Source organism: Nomascus leucogenys, chromosome 2, assembly GCF_006542625.1.
Source record: "Nomascus leucogenys isolate Asia chromosome 2, Asia_NLE_v1, whole genome shotgun sequence".
NCBI lineage: Eukaryota > Metazoa > Chordata > Mammalia > Primates > Hylobatidae > Nomascus > Nomascus leucogenys.
The window spans coordinates 147,178,183-147,198,509 of record NC_044382.1 but is presented as its reverse complement, the minus strand read 5'-3'; the positions used below and the strand labels follow the sequence as shown (position 1 = coordinate 147,198,509).

Here is a 20,327-nt window from a genome sequence, read left to right as displayed (position 1 = left end):
ACATAAAAGAAAAAGCAATACGTTGAGCAATGCGTTTACTTCCCAAAGACTAGAAACAACCCAAATGTCTAGTGGCAGGTGAGGCAGAAGTACACTAATTTCCGCTGTTGTTTATTACCTAGGCCTTACCGGGTACCAGGTGGGTCTGGTGGATGCACTTTTCATGCTGTGTCTCATTTTGTCTTCAAAACGAGTGTAGCGGGTATGTACTGTAACTTGCCCCACCTTGTGCAGAGAAGGACATTTAGGCTTATATAAATTAAGTAACTTGACCCGAGACCACACTATACAAATGTAAGGACTGTTATAATTGATAGGATTAATCATTTTAAAAAGGCTGGATTTGCTTCCTTCTATTTTAGCTGCTGAAATTAGGATTACTGTTTGGGAGACACTGTAGTTCAGTATATGATTACAAAACTTAAATACTTAGACTGGGTAGTTCATGTAAATGGACATAGGAGGCTGGGGCAGACAAAAGGGAGAGGTGAGGACTGCAGTGAAATTGGAAACACATCCTTTATTAAAAGGGGGCAGCTACTACTCATCTTTGGTGTGGCTGGAGTTTTATATGAAAACTTCCAGCTTTTACATACTAGCAGCTATATTCGTTTTCTCTTGCTATTAATAAATTACCACAAACTTACTGCCTTAACACAAATTTATTATCTTCCAGCTCTGGAGGTCAAAAGAAATAAGACTGCTGGGCTAAGATCAAGGTGTCAACAGGGCTGTATTCCTTCCCGAGGCTCCAGGGGAGAATCTGTTCACTTGCCTTTCCCAGCTTCTAGAGGTTGCCTACATTTCTTGGCTTGCGGCCCCTTCCTCCATCTTCAGAATCAGTAACGGTGAGTTGAGTCTTTGTCACATCACATCACTCTGATTTCTTCAGTAGTGATCCTTCTGATTCTTCTATTCTTGAGGCCCCCTGTGATGACATTGGGCCCATTCAAATCATCCAGGATAATTTCTCCAACTGCCAAGTCCCTTTGCCTTGCAAGATAACTGTGATAATGTGAAGTATATATTTGGTCTTTGTCCTGGCATGTGATTCCAATTCCTAAAATCCTTGGAATCAGCAAAATGGTGTCTTTTTGTGTACTAATTAGTTGACTGATGACTCGCAGACCCTAGGTAGCTTTAGCACAGGACTGGTCACTGCAAAGACCAAGGTAGGATTAGAGGCTTGAGACTTTCAGCCCTCCCCCTTAACCTCTGGGGAGGAGAAAGGGGCTAAAGCTTAAGCTCATCAATCATTCCTAGGTAATGAAGCCTCCATAAAATCCCAAAAGAACTGGGTTTGGAGAACTTCCAGATAGCTGAATGCATGGAGTTTCCTGGAGGGAGGCGCACTCAAAGAGGGCATGCATGGAAGCTCTTGCCCTATTCATCTTTTCATCTGAATCCTTTGTAACGTCCTTTGTAAGAAGTCAGTCTATGTGTTTTCCTGAGTTCTGTGAGGCGCTGCTCTAGCAAATTAACTGAACGTGAAGAGAGGGTTGTGGGAAATGCAATTTATAGCTGGTTAGTCAGAAGCACAGGTGAAACAACCTGGGGCTGGCAACTGGCCTCAGAAGTGGGTGGCGGTTTTGTGAGACTGAGCCCTTAACCTATGGGGTCTGATGATATCACCAGGTAGTTAGTGTTGGAATTGAACTGGAGCATATCCAGCTGGTATCTGCTGTAGAACTGATTGCTTATGTCAACCAAGAAGAGGTGAAAGGGCCAGGCGCGGTGGCTCACGCCTGTAATCCCCTGTAATCCCAGCACTTTGGGAGGCCGAGGCGGGCAGATCACGAGGTCAAGAGATCGACACCATCCTGGCCAACATGGTGAAACCCTGTGTCTACTAAAAATACAAAAATTAGCTGGGTGTGGTGCGCATGCCTGTAATCCCAAGCTACTCAGGAGGCTGAGGCAGGAGAATCGCTGGAACCCAGGAGACGGAGGTTGTGGTGAGCCAAGATCACACCACTGTATTCCAGCCTGGTGACAGAGCAAGACTCCATCACACACACACACACACACACACACACACACACACACACAAAAGAGGTGAAAGACCACACCACAAAGCAGTAAAACAAGGCATTTTTTTTTAATTAAAAAAAAAAAAAGAAAAGAGAGTCTCGCCATGTTGGCCAGCTCGGGGTCAAGTGATCCACCTGCCTTGGCCTCTGAAAGTGCTGGAATTATAGGCGCAAGGTACCACGTCTGGCCAAACAAGGCATTTTGATTGGAGTCTTAGAAACTACAGTTTGGGAGACACAGATTCACCTAGAAGCCCAATGGGGTTCTGAAAAGAGGGAGAGAAGTAGAGGTTTTTAAAAGAAAGCAGAGGGTTAATACACAAGTTGTTTTCAAAGAATTATCACTGGTGGAGGTGGCTGGCTTAGTACACGAATCCATAGTTGATTGGTTGCCGCTGTTCAGGAGTTGTAGCACTGGTGAAATTCAGTTTTCCAGGATGTAGTGGTTATTGCAGTTTTGGCCCAGTTCAAAGCTTCAAGGCAAGTTCATATTTTTCATTTTTGTGTTTTGCAAGTTGCAGGTTGTGCAGGCAGTCCTTCTTAGAATGGCTTCCCAACTCCATTTTAGAGCTCTGAACCAAAGTGACGCCATTTTGTGTATCACTTTTCACATTTTCCTCTTTTGATCAAGATCCGAGGCAGCATAGCTGATAAATCATTGGTTGGTTGGCCACAGATTAGTTATCTGTTTCCCTTAGAGCTAGAAACACCTGTGTCTAGAGTGTTATGTCCCACAAAAAGTGGTTGTCAAGTCAGTGCGCATCCAAGCTTCCAAGATTAGTCAAATTTGAGTAACAAGGGGTCCATTTTAACAAGTAGGCCTGCATTAGTCTAAAGCAGTTAGCTGTATATCAGGAGAGGCATACATTTGATTAACCATTTAAATGTCTAAATGTTGTGACATCATGATTTTAACATCTTGGATATAATGGGACAAACAGAAGGTACAAGTCCTTCTGCCAGCTGCTCAGGTCCTGGGTCCCTTGACTGTGGCTTCCAGAATAGCAGAGCAGCTTTTGGATCCTGCAAAAAAGTGCTAAAAAAAAAAACACTGAAAATCAACTGATAAAAGACGGATTAATAGGAGAAAAGGCATACAAGTTTTATTAACGTGCCTGGGGGGAAGGGGAGGCATCACAGAGTGATTATCCCCCAACCCCCGATGGGGTGTGGACCCCTATATACCCTTTTTCATAGGGGAGTAAGGAGATGGGGTAGGTGTGTAATTCTTCTGAGGAGCAGTAAATTATTATAAGGGAGAATAAATGGACCAGGGAGACAGAAATTAACTTTTAAATGATTCTCTTTGGAATCTCAATGAGCCTGAGGGGCAGGCCTTATGAAAAGGTCCATCCACGTGTGGCTCTATTCCTCAGTCTTCATTTCTTTGATAGATAATGAGATTTGAAGGACAGAATAGAAGGAAGCAACTGTGTTTCTTTTAGTAAGAAGCTTTCTTAGTCAGACAAGGAAATTCCAGAGGGAGTTCCTCTCTGCCCTTGGTTGAAGCAAGAATAAGACAAGGTTAGAGGGACCTTGACTCTCAGGCTTATTTCTCAGGCCTTTCCATTTTCAAAAGCACCCAGCATACCCAAGTATCATCATTTTCTGTGCCTCAATATTCCCTAGTCTGAAATTTCCCTAGAAGTTTCACAAATGAAATAGTGAGTTGGCCATAAAGAGAAAAATCAAGTTAAATAGAATAGAATTTTGGCTGGGCATGGAGGCTCACACCTGTAATCCCAGCACTTTGGGAGGCCAAGGCGGGAGGATCACTTGAGGTCAGGAGTTCGAGACCAGCCTGACCAACATGGTGAAACCCCATCTCTACTAAAAATACAAAAATTAGCTGGGCATGGTGGTGCGTGCCTGTAATCCCAGCTACTGGACAGCTGGCAACCAAGGATATTGGATAAAGAACCTCAACCAAGGTAGGGGGTTAGGGAATGAGACAACTCATAAACAGAGTCCATGGCCATGGGAGAGGTGTGGAACACAAGGGGTTCCTCCTGCAGGAACTGTGCTCGAATCCGTGGCCACACCAGAACACAGAAGGGAGTCGCTTCTTTGTCCCACTCAATTCTGACACCATTTAATGTCATCCAAGGGGCAAAAGACCACACTGCAAAGCAGCAAGACAAGGTGTTTTTATTGAGGTCTTAGGAATTGCAATTTGGGAGACAGATTCAGCTAGAAGCCACTTGTGTTCTGAAGAGAGAGGGTAGAGGAAGCGTTTTTAAAAAAGCTGAGGGTGATTAGACAAGTTGTTTTGAAACAGGCGACTGGCTTAGTACAAAAATCCATAGTTTATTGGTTGGTGCTGTTGAGGAGTTGTAGTGCTGGTGAAATAAAATTTTCCAGGATGCAGTGGTCATTGCAATTTGGCCCAATTCAAAGGTTCAGGGTAAGTTCCTGTATTTTTTTTTCTTTTTGGAGCTTTTATTTTTTTTCAAGTTGCAGGTCATGTAGGGAGTCCTTTTTAGAATGGCTTCCTCCCTCCATTTTAGAGCTCTGAATTATTTTATTTATTTTTTTGAGATGGAGTCTCACTCTGTCACCTAGGCTGGAATGCAGTGGCGCAATCTCGGCTCACTACAACCTCTGCCTCCCGGGTTCAAGCGATTCTCCTGCCTCAGCCTCCTGAGTAGCTGGGATTACAGGTGCCCACCACCACGCCTGGCTAATTTTTGTATTTTTAGTGCAGTTGGGGTTCACTTTCACCATGTTGGTCAGGCTGGTCTCAAACTCCTGACCTGTGACCCACCCGCCTCGGCCTCCGAAAGTGCTGGGATTATAGGCGTGAGCCACCATGCCTGGCCTTTATTTTATTTTTTGAGGCAGAGTTTCACTCTGTCACCCAGGCTAGAGTGCAGTGGCATGATCTCGGCTCACTGCAACCTCTGCCTCCCCGGTTCAACCAGTTCTCCTGCCTCAGCCTCCGAAATAGCTAGGATTACAGGCACCTGCCACTACCCCCAACTAATTTTTGTATTTTTAGTAGAGATGAGGTTTTGCCATGTTGGCTAGGCTGGTCTCGAACTCCTGACCTCGGGTCATCTGCCCACCTCAGCTTCCCAAAGTGCTAGGATTACAGGCGTGAGCCACTACACCCGGCCCAGAGTGAAGTCATTTTGTCTATCATGTTTCACACTTGCTTAATGTGTGGGGGAAACCCCCTCCCCCGACATATCTGGTATCAGAAGTGTGAGAGTACACTAGGAGAAACCTCCCGAAGTGTTGGGATTACAAGTGTGAGCCATCATGCCCAGTCTAATGTGTTTTTGTAACTCCAAATCCTCTCTGAAACAAGATAAAGAATAGATTTTAAAATGTTTAAAAAAGACATTTTGGCGCATGGGGTGGCTCATGCCTGTGATATGGTTTGGCTGTGTCTCCACACAAGTCTCACCTTGAATTGTAATAACCCCCATGTGTCAAGGGCAGGGCCAGGTGGAGATACTTGAGTCATGGGAAAGACTTCTTCCATACTCACGGTAGCGAATAAGTTTCATGAGCTCTGATGGTTTTATAAATGGGAGTTTCCCTGCACAAGCGCTCTTGCCTGCCGCCATGTAAGACATGACTTTGCTTCTCATTTGCCTTCCACCATGATTGTGAGGCCTCCTCGGCCATGTGGAAATGTGAGTCAGTTAAGCCTCTTTCCTTTGTAAATTACCCAGTCTTAGTTATCTTTATTAGTAGCATGAGAACAGACTAATACACTCCTATAATCCCAGCATTTCGGGAGGCTAAAATGGGCAGATTGCTTGAGCCCAGGAGTTTGAGACCAGCCTGGGCAACATGGAGAAACCCTGCCTCTACTAAAAATACAAAAACTAGCTGGGCATGGTGGTGCATGCCTGTAGTCCCAGCTACTTGTAGGCTGAGGCAGGAGAATCGCTTGAACACAGGAGGCAGAGGTTGCCGGGAGCAAAGACTGTGCCATTGCACTCCAGCCTGGGTGACAGAAGGAGACTTTGTCTCAAAAAACAAAAAAAATTAGCTGGGCATGATGGAGCGCGTCTGTAATCCCAGCTATTCGGGAGGCTGAGGTGGGAGGATCATTTGAGCCTGGGAGGTTGAGGCTGCAGTGAGCCATGATCATGCCACTGCACTCCAGCTTCGGTGACAGAGTGAGACCCTGTCTCAATAAATAAATAAATAAATAAAAAATTAGGAAAATTTTTTAGAAAGACAGGGTATTTAGTGATGATCACTGAAGGACTTTCATCAAAATTAACTGATGTGCCAGTTTTTTGACACCTTTATTCATAAGTCAGTATAATATTTGTCAGTTTGAATGTTATACACATGATAAAATAGATTATGAGAAGTATCATATTTACAATAAGAACATTATTTTATGTAACTGACTCACCAAATATGCAACCTCTTGCAACAATAACACAATGGACTCAACTCCATCCTTTGAATGGACCAATTTCATGATTCTCCTAAAAAGTTTTGAGTTGAGTATAGTTCCTTGTTGCTTCTTTCTGTGATCCAGAGCTTAAGAATCAATCCCTGGAAACCAGCCACTGGAACCAGACCTCTCCAGAATCGAGAAGAGACAGCCATAGAAAAAAGGACACAAACCCAAAAGTCTCAAGCGCTGCGCCATATGCTTGATTTCAGAGCATTCAGGCACTCAAAGTCAAGGGTATGTCCTGTCATCTCAAATGCCACAACGGCCACAGTTAGCAGGATATCAGAGAGAGGAGGCATATCGTGGAGGAATGAATCAGTCCCAACAATTATGTGAGCATTTCTAAAAATTCAATACCAAGGATTCTTGAAAATACAAGTTTACAGACGGAAGCTCTACAGCTAGCCATGAACTGAAGTGCATGTGCAGTATCAAGAAGGAAGAGCTGTGCTTATGAAACCACGCACGTCTCATTTATCTCTAATTTTAAAATAATTCATTCTCTTGTTGGGTATGCAAGTGAGCAGTGGAGAAAGTGGTGCATCTGCAATACCTGAAATTAAAAAACAAAAAAAAAAGGAAAAAAGAAAATTAAAAGTCATCACAGGAGGATGGATTTGAGTCAGTTTAAAAATGGCTGAGATTAGACGGTGGATCATAGATGCCCCTCCTCCCCATTAAGTAAAGAAGCAGAAGATACAAGAGAGAGCATGATGGGCTAGCAGACTGGGGTGATGGGAGAGCTCAGAAGTAATTAGCAGATTATAAGGACGGAATGGAGGCATGTTGTTAATTTTTCTAGCTTACAGAGTAAGCTGACCACTCACCAGCTGGTGCTAAGGATTTCAATGCTTCCAGAAGATGTGGGCTAGAGAACTTTATTAGGCATCGGAGGGGTTCTTCCCTCTCAGCCAAGATGCTCCCATTTAAATCACTTTTGAATTTCGTTTCAAGCTGTCAACGAACATATTTATAAATGACTATTAAACGTATTCTACAAATATGAATGGTAAAATATAATGAAATCAGAATGATACATTTCATTAATTCTTGCCATTAAGAAATATAGGAATTAACAGGGGTGGGGACCATTTAATCTGCTAACTGCAAACATAGAGGGCAGGTCAGGCACGGTGGCTCATGCCTGTAATCTCAGCACTTTGGGAAGCCAAGGCAGGTGGATCACTTGAGGTTGGGAGTTTGAGACCAGCCTGGCCAACATGGTGAAACCCTGTTTTAACTAAAAATACAATAATTAGCCAGGCGTGGTGGGCACCTGTAATTCCAGCTACTTAGGAGGCCGAGGCATGAGAACTGCTTGAACCCAGGAAGCAGAGGCTGCAGTGAGCCAAGATGCTGCCACTGCACTCCAGCCTGGGAGACAGAGTGAAACTCCATCTCAGAAAAAAACAAAACAAAACATAGAGGGCAACTGGTGTATCAAACAACATCCAAGGCAAAATGCCAGCATGCACAGTGCCTGCCACATGGGAGATGTTGACTGTCAGTTCCACCCTCAGGTGCCCTTTACAGTTTGCATTCTTAATGGAAAATTAGTGCTATCTTTTGCAATCTGTAACTTCAATGTAAAAATACCACACTTCTTTTGAGTCACACTGAGATTTCTTTCTTTCTTTTTTGAAACAGAGTCTCACTTTGTTACCCAAGTTGGAGTGGTACGAACATGGCTCACTGCAGCCTTGACCTCCCTGGCTCAAGCCATTCTCCCGCCTCAGCGCAAGTAGTTGGGACTACAGCCACATGCCACCACGCCTTGTATTTTTGAATTTTTATTTTTATTTTTATTTTTTTTTTTTTGAGACGGAGTCTCGCTCTGTCGCCCAGGCTGGAGTGCAGTGGCGCAATCTCGGCTCACTGCAAGCTCCGCCTCCTGGGTTCACGCCATTCTCTTGCCTCAGCCTCTCCGAGTAGCTGGGACTACAGGCGCCCGCCACCACGCCCGGCTAACTTTTTTGTATTTTTAGAAGAGACGGGGTTTCACCGTGGTCTCGATCTCCTGACCTCGTGATCCGCCCGCCTCGGCCTCCCAAAGTGCTGGGATGACAAGCGTGAGCCATCGCGCCTGGCTATTTTTGAATTTTTATAGAGACAGGGTTTCGCTATGTTGCCCAGGCTGGTCTCGATCTCCTGGGTTCAAGGGATCCGCCTGCCTCAGCCTCCCAAAGTGCTGGGATTATAGGTGTGAGCCGCTGTGCCCAGCTGAGATATCTTTTTAACTTCTAATTATGGAAGATTTTAAACATATACAAAAGTAAGGAGCACGGTATGAGCCCCATGTGCACATCACCCAGGTAAAATAATTATCAACTTGTGGCTGGGCACAGTGGCTCGCGTCTGTAATCCCAGCACCTTGGGAAGCCGAGGCAGGTGGATCACCTGAGGCCAGCAGTTTGAGACCAGTCTGGCCAACATGATGAAACCCCGTCTCTACTAAAAATAAAAAAAAAAAAAAATTAGCCAGGTGTGGTGGCAGGCGCCTGTAATCCCAGCTACTTGGGAGGCTGAGGCAGAATTGTTTGAACCTGGGAGGCAGAGGTTGCAGTGAGCCAAGATCGCACCACTGCACTCCAGCCTGGGCGACAGAGCGAGACTCTGTCGTCTCACCATATTGGCCAGACTGGTCTTGAACTCCTGGCCTCAGGTGATCTGCCCACCACGGCCTCCCAAAGTGCTGGAATTACAAGTGTGAGCCACCACGCCTGGCCAGATTTGACATTTTTCGAAATAGAAAAGGTAGGAAAAAATTAGTAGAAGCTACGAATAAATGTGTAACCTTGACATACAGAATAGTGCCATTCTGAGATGTGTATAAAGGGAACTTTAGAAAGCACATTTTCTGCTTCCTAGACCAGTGGCTCTCATGCTTGTGTATGCAGAACCAGCTGGAGGGCTCGTGAAAACAGAATGGGGGGTCCCACCTCCCCCAGTCTAGTAGGACTAGGGTGGGGTCAAGAATCAGCATTTCCTCCCCCTTCCCAAGTGATGCTGATACTACTAATCCAGGGACTATGCTTTGAGAACCACTATCCTAGATTATCAACTGTTTAAAGGAACTAGTTTAAAGCCTGCCATTAAGGGACCCAACTTGAAAGGTGTCAATCCATTTCTCCCACTAAAACTAAATCATATCAAACAGGCTTTGGGCCTAAGTGAGCAGATCAATGGCAGATTTAAAGTGCGGCCTGTAGCTACAGAAGGGCTAAAGAGAAAAAAATTTATTGGAGGGCTTGGGGGCAGTAAGGTGTTTTGAGTATGAGCATGGATAGAAATTAGAGTGATCACAATATAAGCCTCAAGTTCTCCTAGTGGTGGCAGTGGGTTTGCATTAAACCCCTGTAGCCCCCTGCCCTGGCCTTCCCGGGGGGCAGCAGCACGTGTCTGGAAGGCACACTTCTGGAACAAGCCACTTTTGTGGTACTGCCTAGGTTACTGGCTTTTCTCCATGTGATGCCGGCTGGGCTATGTAATGACTTACCCATACATTTTTTTATTCAGCTAGTATTTGTGAGCACCTATTATGTGCCAAATACTGTCCTAGGTTGTAGATGGGCTAGAATGGCATAATCTACATTTTTTCCCCCTCAAATATACAGATTACTGCCAGTTATGCATAATTGCATTAATATGTAAGATGAAACAAAAAGGCAAATTCATAATTTCTTTCTTTCTTTTTTTTTTTTTTTTGAGATGGAGTCTGGCTCTGTCGCCCAGGCTGGAGTGCAGTGGCGCGATCTCGGCTCACTGCAACCTCCGCCTCCTGGGTTCAAGCGATTCTCCTGCCTCAGCCTACTGAGTAACTGGGATTACAGGCACATGCCACCAAGTCCAGATAATTTTTTGTATTTTTAGTAGAGACGGGGTTTTACCATGTTGGCCAGGCTGGTCTCGAACTCCTGACTTCAGGTGATCCGCCTGCCTCGGCCTCCCAAAGTGCTGGGATTACAAGTGTGAGCCATCACGCCCAGCCCAGATTCATAATTTCTAAAGGTTTCCTTTGCTAACAGAGGAACTTATAAATACAATAAAGAGGTCTATTTAATTCATAAATTTATTACATGAAATTTAAGTGACAAATGAAAAAGGAACAGTTTCTTAGATTTGTTTTCCACTTAAGGTTTTTGTTCTTTTTAAACAATGTTGATATCTTGTAGTTAATATTTATTACGACATCTTACCTTATATTGTGCAAATTCTAGCTGTGGTTGAGGATAATCTCCAAATGTTTCTTGAGTTATTCGTTGGACTCTCTCTTTTTCTACTATGTTTTCATGAATGATCCTTGAATCCACTATAGGTGGAAGATTTCAAATAAAACAGCCATTAGGAATATATTCCATCCTTAAATTATCCTCCTTTAATTCCTAACCCTTCAAATTTTTGTATAATTTTAAAATAATATTTACTGCTTCTTCTCTTGGCTGTAATAATTTCTTAGTGTAGGGAAGTTTCTTAGTGTAGTGAAGTACAGGTTGATAAAAGAGAAAATAAAAATCATAATTCTACCACCCAGAGATAAGCACTGTTAACATTTTAGTGTATTTTTGCCTAGCTCTTTTTACAGTGAATAAAGATGCATTATCTGTCTGTCTGTCTGTCTGTCTGTCTGTCTGTCTATCTATCTATCTGTCTATCTATGTATTTATCTATCTCCATGGCGCCCAGCCTATATATGTATTTTTTTTTAAGAGATGGGGTCTCGGTCGGGCATGGTGGCTCACGCCTGTAATCCCAGCACTTTGGGAGGCCAAGGCGGGAGGATCACCTGAGGTCAGAAGTTCCAGACCAGCCTGGCCAAAATAGTGAAATCCCATCTCTACTAAAAATACTAAAATTAGCTGGGTGTGGTGGCAGGCGCCTGTAGTCCCAGATAGTTGGGAGGCTGAGGCAAGAGAATTGCTTGAACCTGGGAAGCAGAGGTTGCAGTGAGCTGAGATCACGCCACTGCATTCCAGCCTAGTCAACAGAGTGAGACTCTGTCTAAAAAAAAAAAAAAAACAAAAAAACAACCAAAAAGAGGCAGGCATGGTCTCACTATGTTTCCCAGTCTGGACTGGATCTCCTGGGCTCCAGTGATCTTCCCTCCTCAACCTCCCAAGTAGCCGGGACCACAGATGCATAACATTGTTCCTAGCCTCACCTATATATTTTTAAAACTGGAATCGTAAGATACACGCAATTTTATATCCTGCTTTCTTTACCTAAAATGAGGTCAAAAGCAGTTCCTATGACACTGGAAAATCATAAAAGTGTTTAGTTTATAACAGTGGCACTGTTTCGTTTCATTGCCAAATCTCTACTAAGAGATAGGAAAGTTTTCATTTTTTAATGAATTTATATTTTACCCCACCACTTTTGTAAATTTACTTTAGTAGTTCTGTACTCTGTTCTCTTGGGTTTTCTAGTGAGAGACTTCAGACATCTGTGAGTAGCAATACAGTCATGATTCTCATTGTTCTACAAGTATATCCAGCGCATTAAGAGCATGGGCTCCAGATCCAGACGTACCTGGATTTCACTCCTGGTTTTGCCACTCCTTAGCTGTGTGACTTTGCCTAGAGAGTTACCATACCTCCCTGAAACCCAGTTTCCTGATGAATAGCGCTTATTCACAGGACTACTGTAAAGATTAAGGAAAGAATACATATAAACATCTTAGTGTGGTGCCTGGCACACAAGAAATGCTCAACAACTATTAGCTAATTTTTGTTTTTGTAATATTGTTTTGTTGTTTATTGTTATTCTAGTAAATTCTAAAGGAGACCTATGGTAGATTAGCTTTCCTCCTTCAACAGATATTTAATTTTCAATTTTTCTGAAAACAATAAAAGTTTTGAATTACGATCCTACTATACACGTTTTACCAAGTGAAAAAAATCTATAAGGGAATGATGCATTTCCAAAATTCAGTTTCATATTAACACACACATACTATTTATATCTAGTCCAAGGCTTCTTTCCTGTAGAGGTGTCGTAGAGTTGTGAGTTTCAAAGTTCTAGGGGAAAAAAAAGTGAATATTTTACTAATATTGACATCTTGAAGTACACATATTAATTTTTTTTAGTATATTAAAGTATGCCAAATGTTTATTTTTTTCCAACAGAAAGATCCAAGGCCATATCCTGCTTGAGGTGGCTGAGTTGAGCAGGACACTGACAAGGAGGCTGCTGAGCCTGCAACTGGACTGTTCTGTTTGAGGAGCTCTGTGCTTTATCATAGAAATGGATCTGGTGAGTGCACAGCCCAGGTAATCTACGGCAGCATTTTTGCACTGTGGTATTTCAGCATCATCAGTGCTGAATCTTCATAACCCTAAAAAACTTACTGAGATTGGAAAAATAACTTTTCTACTGTAAGTCTGAATCTCTTGAACCCCTTCTCCTACCTTCACCCACTGAATCCATTGTTTTTATAGTTCAGTGCTTGACAATGTGGATTTTCCTAAGAATGCCACTGTCTTTTTTTTTTTTTTTTTTTTTGAGACAATATCTGTCTGTTGCTCAGGCTGGAGTGAGTGGCATGATCATGGCTCACTGCAGCCTCACTCTCCCTGGGCTTTGGAGATCCTCCTAACTCAGCCTCCCAGGTAGCCGGGACTATAGGCATGCAGCACCACACCTGGCTAATTTTTTTTTGAGACAGTCTCACTCTGTTGCCCAGGCTGGAGTGCAGTGGCACTATCTCCACTCACTGCAAGCTCCGCCTCGAGTTCACGCCATTCTCCTGCCTCAGCTTCCCAAGTAGCTGGGACTACAGGTGCCCGCCATCATGCCCGGCTAATTGTTTTGTATTTTTAGTAGACACGGGGTTTCGCCGTGTTAGCAAGGATGGTCTTGGTCTCCTGACTTCATGATCCGCCCTCCTCGGCCTCCCAAAGTGCTGGGATTACAGGCGTGAGCCACCGCACCCGGCATGCCTGGCTATTTATTGTATTTTTTGTAGAGACGGGGTTTCGCCATATTGCCCAAGCTGGTATTGAACTCCTGGGCTCATGGGATTTGCCCTTCTTGGCCTCCCAAAGAGCTAGGGTTACAGGCGTGAGCCACCATGCCCGGCCACTACTGTCATATTACAGCAGAACAGTTTATATCAATTTGGTGAGAGGGTAGTAGGTAGGAGGAGATGGCTAGAGAAGAAAATCATGATCTAACTTTAAAAAATATATATTATTTATTTTTTATTTTGTAGAGATGGGGTCTCACTATGTTGCCCAGGCTCGTCTCAAACTCCTGGGCTCAAGCATTCCTCCGACCTTGGCCTCCTAAAGTGCTGGGATTATAGGCATGAACCACTGTGCCTGGCCTCATGATATAACTTCTTAATGTTAGTTTTTCCTTAAAGAGGGACTGCTTGCAGAGAGCTATCACTACTTTCTGCTTAGAACAGATGAAAATACAGAAGTATAACATCTCTAGTGGCTCAAAGATATACACAGAGCATTAACAATCCACTCACAGGAGTGTCAACACATATGCAGACATTTGCCATGCACAGTTTGAAAATACCCCCCTGCATCTGTAAGGACAGATCTGTATTTGTCATTAGAGGGGAACATTACATTCAAATAATTTTAATGCATGAACTTTGGGACTTAAAAAACCACTGCTTTACCCTTTAATTCCAGTGCTTATATAACCTGCTTGACTGATGGGACAAAAAGTTAATTCTACTTTTCTGTTGTTTGATAGAATAATATATTTAGCTTCAAAACACAATGTGAAGTTACTCTAAAGAGAAAACAAATTCTAGTGTGATTAGCTGATTTGGAAGCTGAGATCTACAGCATCGACTCCAGTGACTAATGAGTGGTATAAAACACAATACAATCATGAAAAGATGACTGTGAGGAATTTTTATTTTCCTTTCATGTTCACTAATTGCCAGCTTTCTTCATTTCAGTAATATCTAAACTGATCTCCTCTTGTCGGAGGTAGATTTTCCCAGTAGCTTCTAACTCCTGTGTCAAAGAGAAAATAAAGATTTACCTTTAAAGAGTCACTGATTGGCTCACCTGATTATACTGTTTAAAAACAATAGCCTTAAGAGAGTCCAGATAGCGACTTCTCAGGTCCATTTTCACAATCTGACGGTGTTTGCTAGCAATTGTCAGCGCCTTGAAATGAAAATTTGTGAGACTATTATTAGGATTACTGTCTCTGTGTTTATAATATTTGTCAAAGTAAAATGTAAGAGCTGCAATTAGTGAATAGTTTCCCTGTAAATGTAAAAAGAAGTCTAGAAAAAAATCTGATAGCCTGTTACTGAGCTTCAAAAACAAAGTGGTTAATGGCATTAAGATTCTGATAAATGCAGTCTTTTGTATCGTTTTTTAGAAAAGTGATCCTGTTTAAAGTTAGAAGTTACTAATAAATCAAGTTCAGACTTAGGAATAAACAATAAATACTCAAAATGTTACTGTTTTTGAATATCAGTCATCTAATACTATAAAGATATTGCCATACAAAAATGCAGATATGTATGCTTTAGGGCAAATACTGAAGAAAAAAGTATGTATTGAATACAGCTTATAAGAGTTTCCTGTCATTAGGGGAAAAGAAGACTGAAACAGAATTACTATGATAGGATAACATATTTACCCAGATCTAGAGAACAGAGACAAGTTTGCCTTAAGATACACAATAGAAATGAATATTAGTCCGCGCGGTGGCTCACGCCTGTAATCCCAGCACTTTGGCAGGCCAAGGCAGGTGGATCACTTGAGGTCGGGAGTTTGAGACCAGCCTGGGCAACATGGTGAAACCCCACCTCCACTAAAAATACAAAAATAAATTAGCCAGGCACAGTGGTGAGTGCCTGTAGTCCCAGCTACTTGGGAGGCTGAGGCAGGAGAATCACTTGAACCTGGCTTGAACCAAGATCGCTCCACTGCACCCCAGCCTGGGTGACAGAGTGAGACTCCATCTAAAAATAAAAAAAGAACATTAGCCTTTGGGGTAATGTTTAAACTACCTGTGGCAAGGTGTACTCACCTGGCTGTGAGTGGATGAAAGACCACTATGTATCATGGAGGAGGAGACCCCAAATGTAAAGAAGTGTTTTAAAGAAATAGAAGTGAGTAGCAGTCTTTGCCATTTCAATAAACCACCAAAAGACTTAAATGACAAGCAAGTAGTCACAGGGACCCTAGGGCTCGCCTGGTCACAACAATGGAGTCCTTGGTACTCCACATCGCACCTCCACCCAGCTCTGCTGTGGAGTGACAGGACATGATGCAGCCAGGATGGTGGAGCTGCTCGCCTGCAACGAGCCGATGTGGCAGCTCTGGAACCAACTGAAGGTGCCACTGTGGTTGTGAATGCTAACAGTGGTAGCAGCAAGTGCCAGGCCAGTCTTTTCTGCTTTTCATGAGTAACTTTGGGGAAAGATGCTAGGAAGCCTGTGATATTAAAGGCAGAACTATAAAGAGAAGCAGGCTCAGAACAGAGGCTACATCTTATGTGAAAGCAGTCTCCTTGTGTATGGAATGTGGGAGAAATGGTTACAAATGAACATAATGTTCATTAATAAGCAAATTATACAATTATGAAAAAGTAATGAGGTATATTCATTTGTAACCATGTGGAAATGTTATGTTAATTTTTTTTTTCTTTTAAGACGGAGTTTCTTTCTCGTTGCCCAGGCTGGAGTGCAATGGTGCGATCTGGGCTCACTGCAACCTCTGCCTCCAGGGTTCAAGCAATTCTCCTACCTCAGCCTCCCAAGTAACTGGGATTACAGGTGCCCGCCACCACGCCTGGCTAATTTTTTTGTATTTTTAGTAGAGACGAGGTTTCACCATGTTGGCCAGGCTGGTCTCAAACTCCTGACTTCAGGTGATTCACCTGCCTCGGCCTCCCAAAGTATTGGGATTACAGACGTGAGCACCGTGCCCGGCCTACCCTGGCTTTTCTAATAACCATCTTGTCAAAGGAAATAGCAAACTTTGACAGCAGTTATTGTGAACGAATGGAACAGGGAAAAGGGGTATGAAGCTTTGAAGACTTTTTATCTTTAGAGACTTCTGTATCAGTTGCAGTTTTTTATATTAAGTATGCATTATTTCTAGATCAAAAAACAATAAAATATAGCTCCAATCTAGTATCTTATGCCATGTTCCCATCTGCAGATAACAACACTCTCTGTTTCTTATTTTAGGAGAACAAGAATTACATGTGGTATTCTATATCTTTTTTTTTGTTTTTTTAGAGGTGGGGTGTTGCTTTGTCTTGTGAGCACACCTCACGGCAGACTTAGACTCGTGGGCACGAGCAATCCTCCCACTTCAGCCTCCCAAGTAGCTGGGGCCACAGGTACATGCCACTGCACCTGGCCTGGTATTCTCTATCAAATACTTATTGAACAGTTAAAATCTATATAGACCTTTGAGATAGAATAATAAAATATTATAGCTTGTAATAATTTGTTCCATACCTGACCCAGAAGTGGTGTATTGCGCCTCAGCTTGGAGGAGGACGTGAAGGCGTACGGAGTCTGGGAGTAGTACACCACGTAGGTAGGTTTGTACTGGTTTGGCTTTGTGTACTGTGTTCCCCAGGCAATTCGAATCCAGACTGCGTTCTCCTCAGTTTCTCTGAAGCTGACTGTCACCTTATTAAAGAAAAAAAAAAAAAAAGGCTTAATTTCCTAATTAAAATTTCATTGTGGCACCAACTCCAGGTGCTTTTTTGGGGTGAACAATGATGTCCCTATACTCTTGTATGAGGTTGAGACCTGGCAGTCTTTTCTGCATTTCATGAGTATTTTGGGAATCTTTGGGAAAACATTTTGCGATTTTTTAAAAAAAAATCCTTTTCATTCCTTTTTTTTTTTCAGACTAGGTCTTGCTCAGTTGCTCAGGCTGGAGTGCCGTGGCATGATCATAGCTTGCTCACGGCAGCCTCAACTTCCTGGGCTCAAGCAATCCCATCTCAGCCTCCCTAGTAGTTGAGACCACAGGCACGTGCCATCATGCCTGGCTAATTTTTTTAAAAAAGTTTTTTTTGTAGAGGTGATTGTTTTTTCAATAATTTCCTGGGCTTGTCCTGAAAACTGTTCTTCCATGTTTAAGAGTTTATGAGGTACGGCAGCCTTACAAATGAGATACTTGTTTTATAATGAAGCCTTCTTAGCATCTAACCCAGACCTAGCACACGCTATAAAGTTTAACAGTAAGATTTCTGTGTAATAAGGCTGGGTGTTGTGACTTATGCCTGTAATCCTAGCACTTTGGGAGGCTGAGGTAGGAGGATCGCTTGAGACTAGGAGTTTGAGACCAACCTGGACAACATAGTGAAACTCAATATCTACCGGAAAAAAAAAAAAAAAAAAGCTAGGCACAGTGGCATGTGCCTATAGTCCCAGCCACTCAAGAGACTGAGGTGGGAGGATGGCTTGAGCCTGGGAGGTCTATAGTGAGCCGAGATCATGTCAGTGCATTCCAGCCTGGGCAACAGAGTGAAACCATGTCTCAAAAAAAAAAAAAAAAAAAGAAGAAAAAGAAGATTTCTATGTCATAATGCACTTAAAGAAGATTTCTATGTAATAATGGGCTTGAAAATATATATTAATTTCCTAACTAAAATTTCATTGTGGCACCAACTCCAGGTGCTTTTTTGGGGGTGAACAATGATGTCCCTATACTCTTGTATGAGGTTGAGACCTGGCAGTCTTTTCTGCTTTTCATGAGTATTTTGGGAATCTTTGGGAAAACATTTTGTGATTTTTTTTAAAAAAATCCTTTTCATTTCTGTGTAATGCTGTGTAATGCTCTTATGCATTTAGCTCAAAAGCTAAAAACTCCTTTAAAGGAATGTTACATGGTGAGACCAGAGGTACTACCTTGAATCCATTTCATGGATAAAATACAGACCTTTCCAAACTTTTAAATATGGTTGCCAATTGGTCTGGAATTTAATAGCCTGCTCCTGGATTATCAGCTCCCCTCTGATTCAGCTTTCCTTTAAAGCTCTGAGCCTAGAAAGGAGGGACTTGAGTGAGATGCACTCGGCTTGCCCACATCTCTGTTTCCTCCCTCTGAGATATTATTCTAGGAAAAGTGGGTTGTTACAGTGGCACTAGCAAATTCCGCCCATTCTTTAGCAGCTTTTCCAAATTTCCTCGGTGCAGGAGACAAGAAAGTCTCCCCAGTCCAGGGTATGGCGGCACACAGCTGTCTGACTTTCCTGAGTGAGCATCATAGAGCTTGGCCCCAGTCACATGCTCAGTGGGCCTCTACTGGCTTGAATGGAAGATTGTCTTATTCTGAATAGCTTCTTTGTTTCACATTACAAAAGCAAAAACATCTGTAAAATCAAGGGTGCTTCAGGTTTGTACTGACCCTTACTGGAACTACTAGCTACATGTGGCTATTTAATGTAAAAAAATCATTAAAGTTTAATAAGATTAAAAATTCAGGCTGGGTGCGGTGGCTCATGCCTGTAATCCCAGCACTTTGGGAGGCCGAGGCAGGCAGATCACCTGAGGTTAGGAGTTCGAGACCAGCCTGGCCAACATGGAGAAACCCCATCACTACTAAAAATACAAAAATTAGCTGGGCATGGTGGTGCGTGCCTGTAGTCCCAGCTACTCGGGAGGCTGAGGCAGAAGAATTGCTTGAACCCAGGAGGCAGTTGCAGTGAGCCAAGATCTTGCCACCGCACTCCAGCGTGGGCAACAGAGTAAGACTGTCTCAAGAAAAAAAAAAAAAAATTAAAAATTCAGCTGCTCAGTCACACTAGCCACAAGTGCTCAGCAGCTACATGTGGCTGAACTGAACACTACCAATATAGAGCATTTCCATCACTGCAGAGAGCTCTGTTGCACTGAGCTCCTCTGCAAAAAGAAGCCTCAGGCCCTGAATGGACAGGAGAGAGGAAAGGGAAGTTTTCATAATATTTACAGTGTGTTTTTGATATGGAGTAGAACAGTATGAACTATTACTAACTGAATTTCTTACAAATTAAAAAAAAACTATGATAGTAGCAAATTTTAAGTGCACAGACGTCATTACATTGAATTTTATGTAAAAGATGAATTTTATTCTTACATTTTTTAATGCTCTCTGAAGAATTTTCTTAAACGAATTTTTAAATTGTTTCATATCAAAAAGGTCAACATCTTCACCTGCCAAAGTGAAAAAAAATAAAGAAAAATCAAGAGAGTTACAATGTCTTCAGTAAATACATTTGTAAAGTACCATGAAACTAAGCATTTTATATAATTCCAGAGTAATAATGATCAAATGACACAAATGCTGCTAGTACTTCTGACATGGCATCAAGAAGTATGTTTCTCATTTTCCGTAAGTGAGTAATAAATAATCACCTCATTTTGAAAGAAATGAGGAACATAATGCTATTCTTTTTTTTTGGATGTAGAGTCTCGCTCTGTCACCCAGGCTGGAGTGCAGTGGTGCAATCTCAGCTCGCTGTAACCTCTGCCTCCTGAGTCCAAGCCAAACTATCAAATATAAATATTCAATTGTAAACAGAAAATATTACCTGGTCCTTTACTCATCTGAAAAACATCCCAAACTTTCTGGTGCTGATGAAATTGCGTATCTGAGAGAGGGAAGAAAGGTTTACTAGTAGCATATCATAGAACTTTGAAGTAATATGCTTATAGATATTTCTATACTTTAAAACTGGGGAAAATAATAATAATTCATAAATCGGGTTATACAGATTTGTATTCAAAATATGAACTTTATATGGATTAAATTTACTTCATATAAATAAGGCAAATCATAATTACTCAATTCAACGGACTTAGATAATACAGTTGAGTTTTGGTATTTATTCTAAGTTAGCCCATTTATTCCATTTCCACGTAAGCCTGCCCCACAGAATGCCAC

The 20,327-nt window shown here is 42.4% G+C and overlaps 2 protein-coding genes across 6 annotated transcripts in view; one reads left to right on the top strand and one right to left on the bottom strand.

Annotated features, from left to right (window-relative positions):
* Positions 1 to 808: 808 nt before the first annotated feature.
* CMC2 (C-X9-C motif containing 2) overlaps positions 809 to 20,327 on the top strand; it is a 63,963-nt gene continuing 44,444 nt past the window's right edge. Inside the window, exons 1-2 of the mRNA XM_030819301.1 lie at positions 809 to 848; positions 12,579 to 12,705. The gene's annotated coding sequence lies outside the window, so the exon portion shown is untranslated. The remainder of the gene's footprint in view (positions 849 to 12,578; positions 12,706 to 20,327) is intronic.
* The window catches only part of CENPN (centromere protein N), a 29,246-nt gene continuing 11,447 nt past the window's right edge, over positions 2,529 to 20,327 (bottom strand). Inside the window, exons 4-11 of one of the 5 annotated variants that reach the window (XM_003272465.2) lie at positions 19,975 to 20,034; positions 19,521 to 19,597; positions 16,907 to 17,083; positions 14,487 to 14,588; positions 12,407 to 12,470; positions 10,653 to 10,765; positions 7,284 to 7,410; positions 2,529 to 3,066 (exon numbers count right to left, since the gene is read on the bottom strand). In XM_003272465.2, coding sequence (XP_003272513.1) covers positions 2,942 to 3,066; positions 7,284 to 7,410; positions 10,653 to 10,765; positions 12,407 to 12,470; positions 14,487 to 14,588; positions 16,907 to 17,083; positions 19,521 to 19,597; positions 19,975 to 20,034 — 845 coding nt within the window. In that variant the 3' untranslated portion in view covers positions 2,529 to 2,941. Of the gene's footprint in view, positions 3,067 to 4,159; positions 7,010 to 7,283; positions 7,411 to 10,652; positions 10,766 to 12,406; positions 12,471 to 14,306; positions 14,433 to 14,486; positions 14,589 to 16,906; positions 17,084 to 19,520; positions 19,598 to 19,974; positions 20,035 to 20,327 lie in introns of those variants that run through there. The other 4 variants (XM_012505438.2, XM_012505440.2, XM_012505439.2 and 1 more) reach the window with 4 other exon arrangements.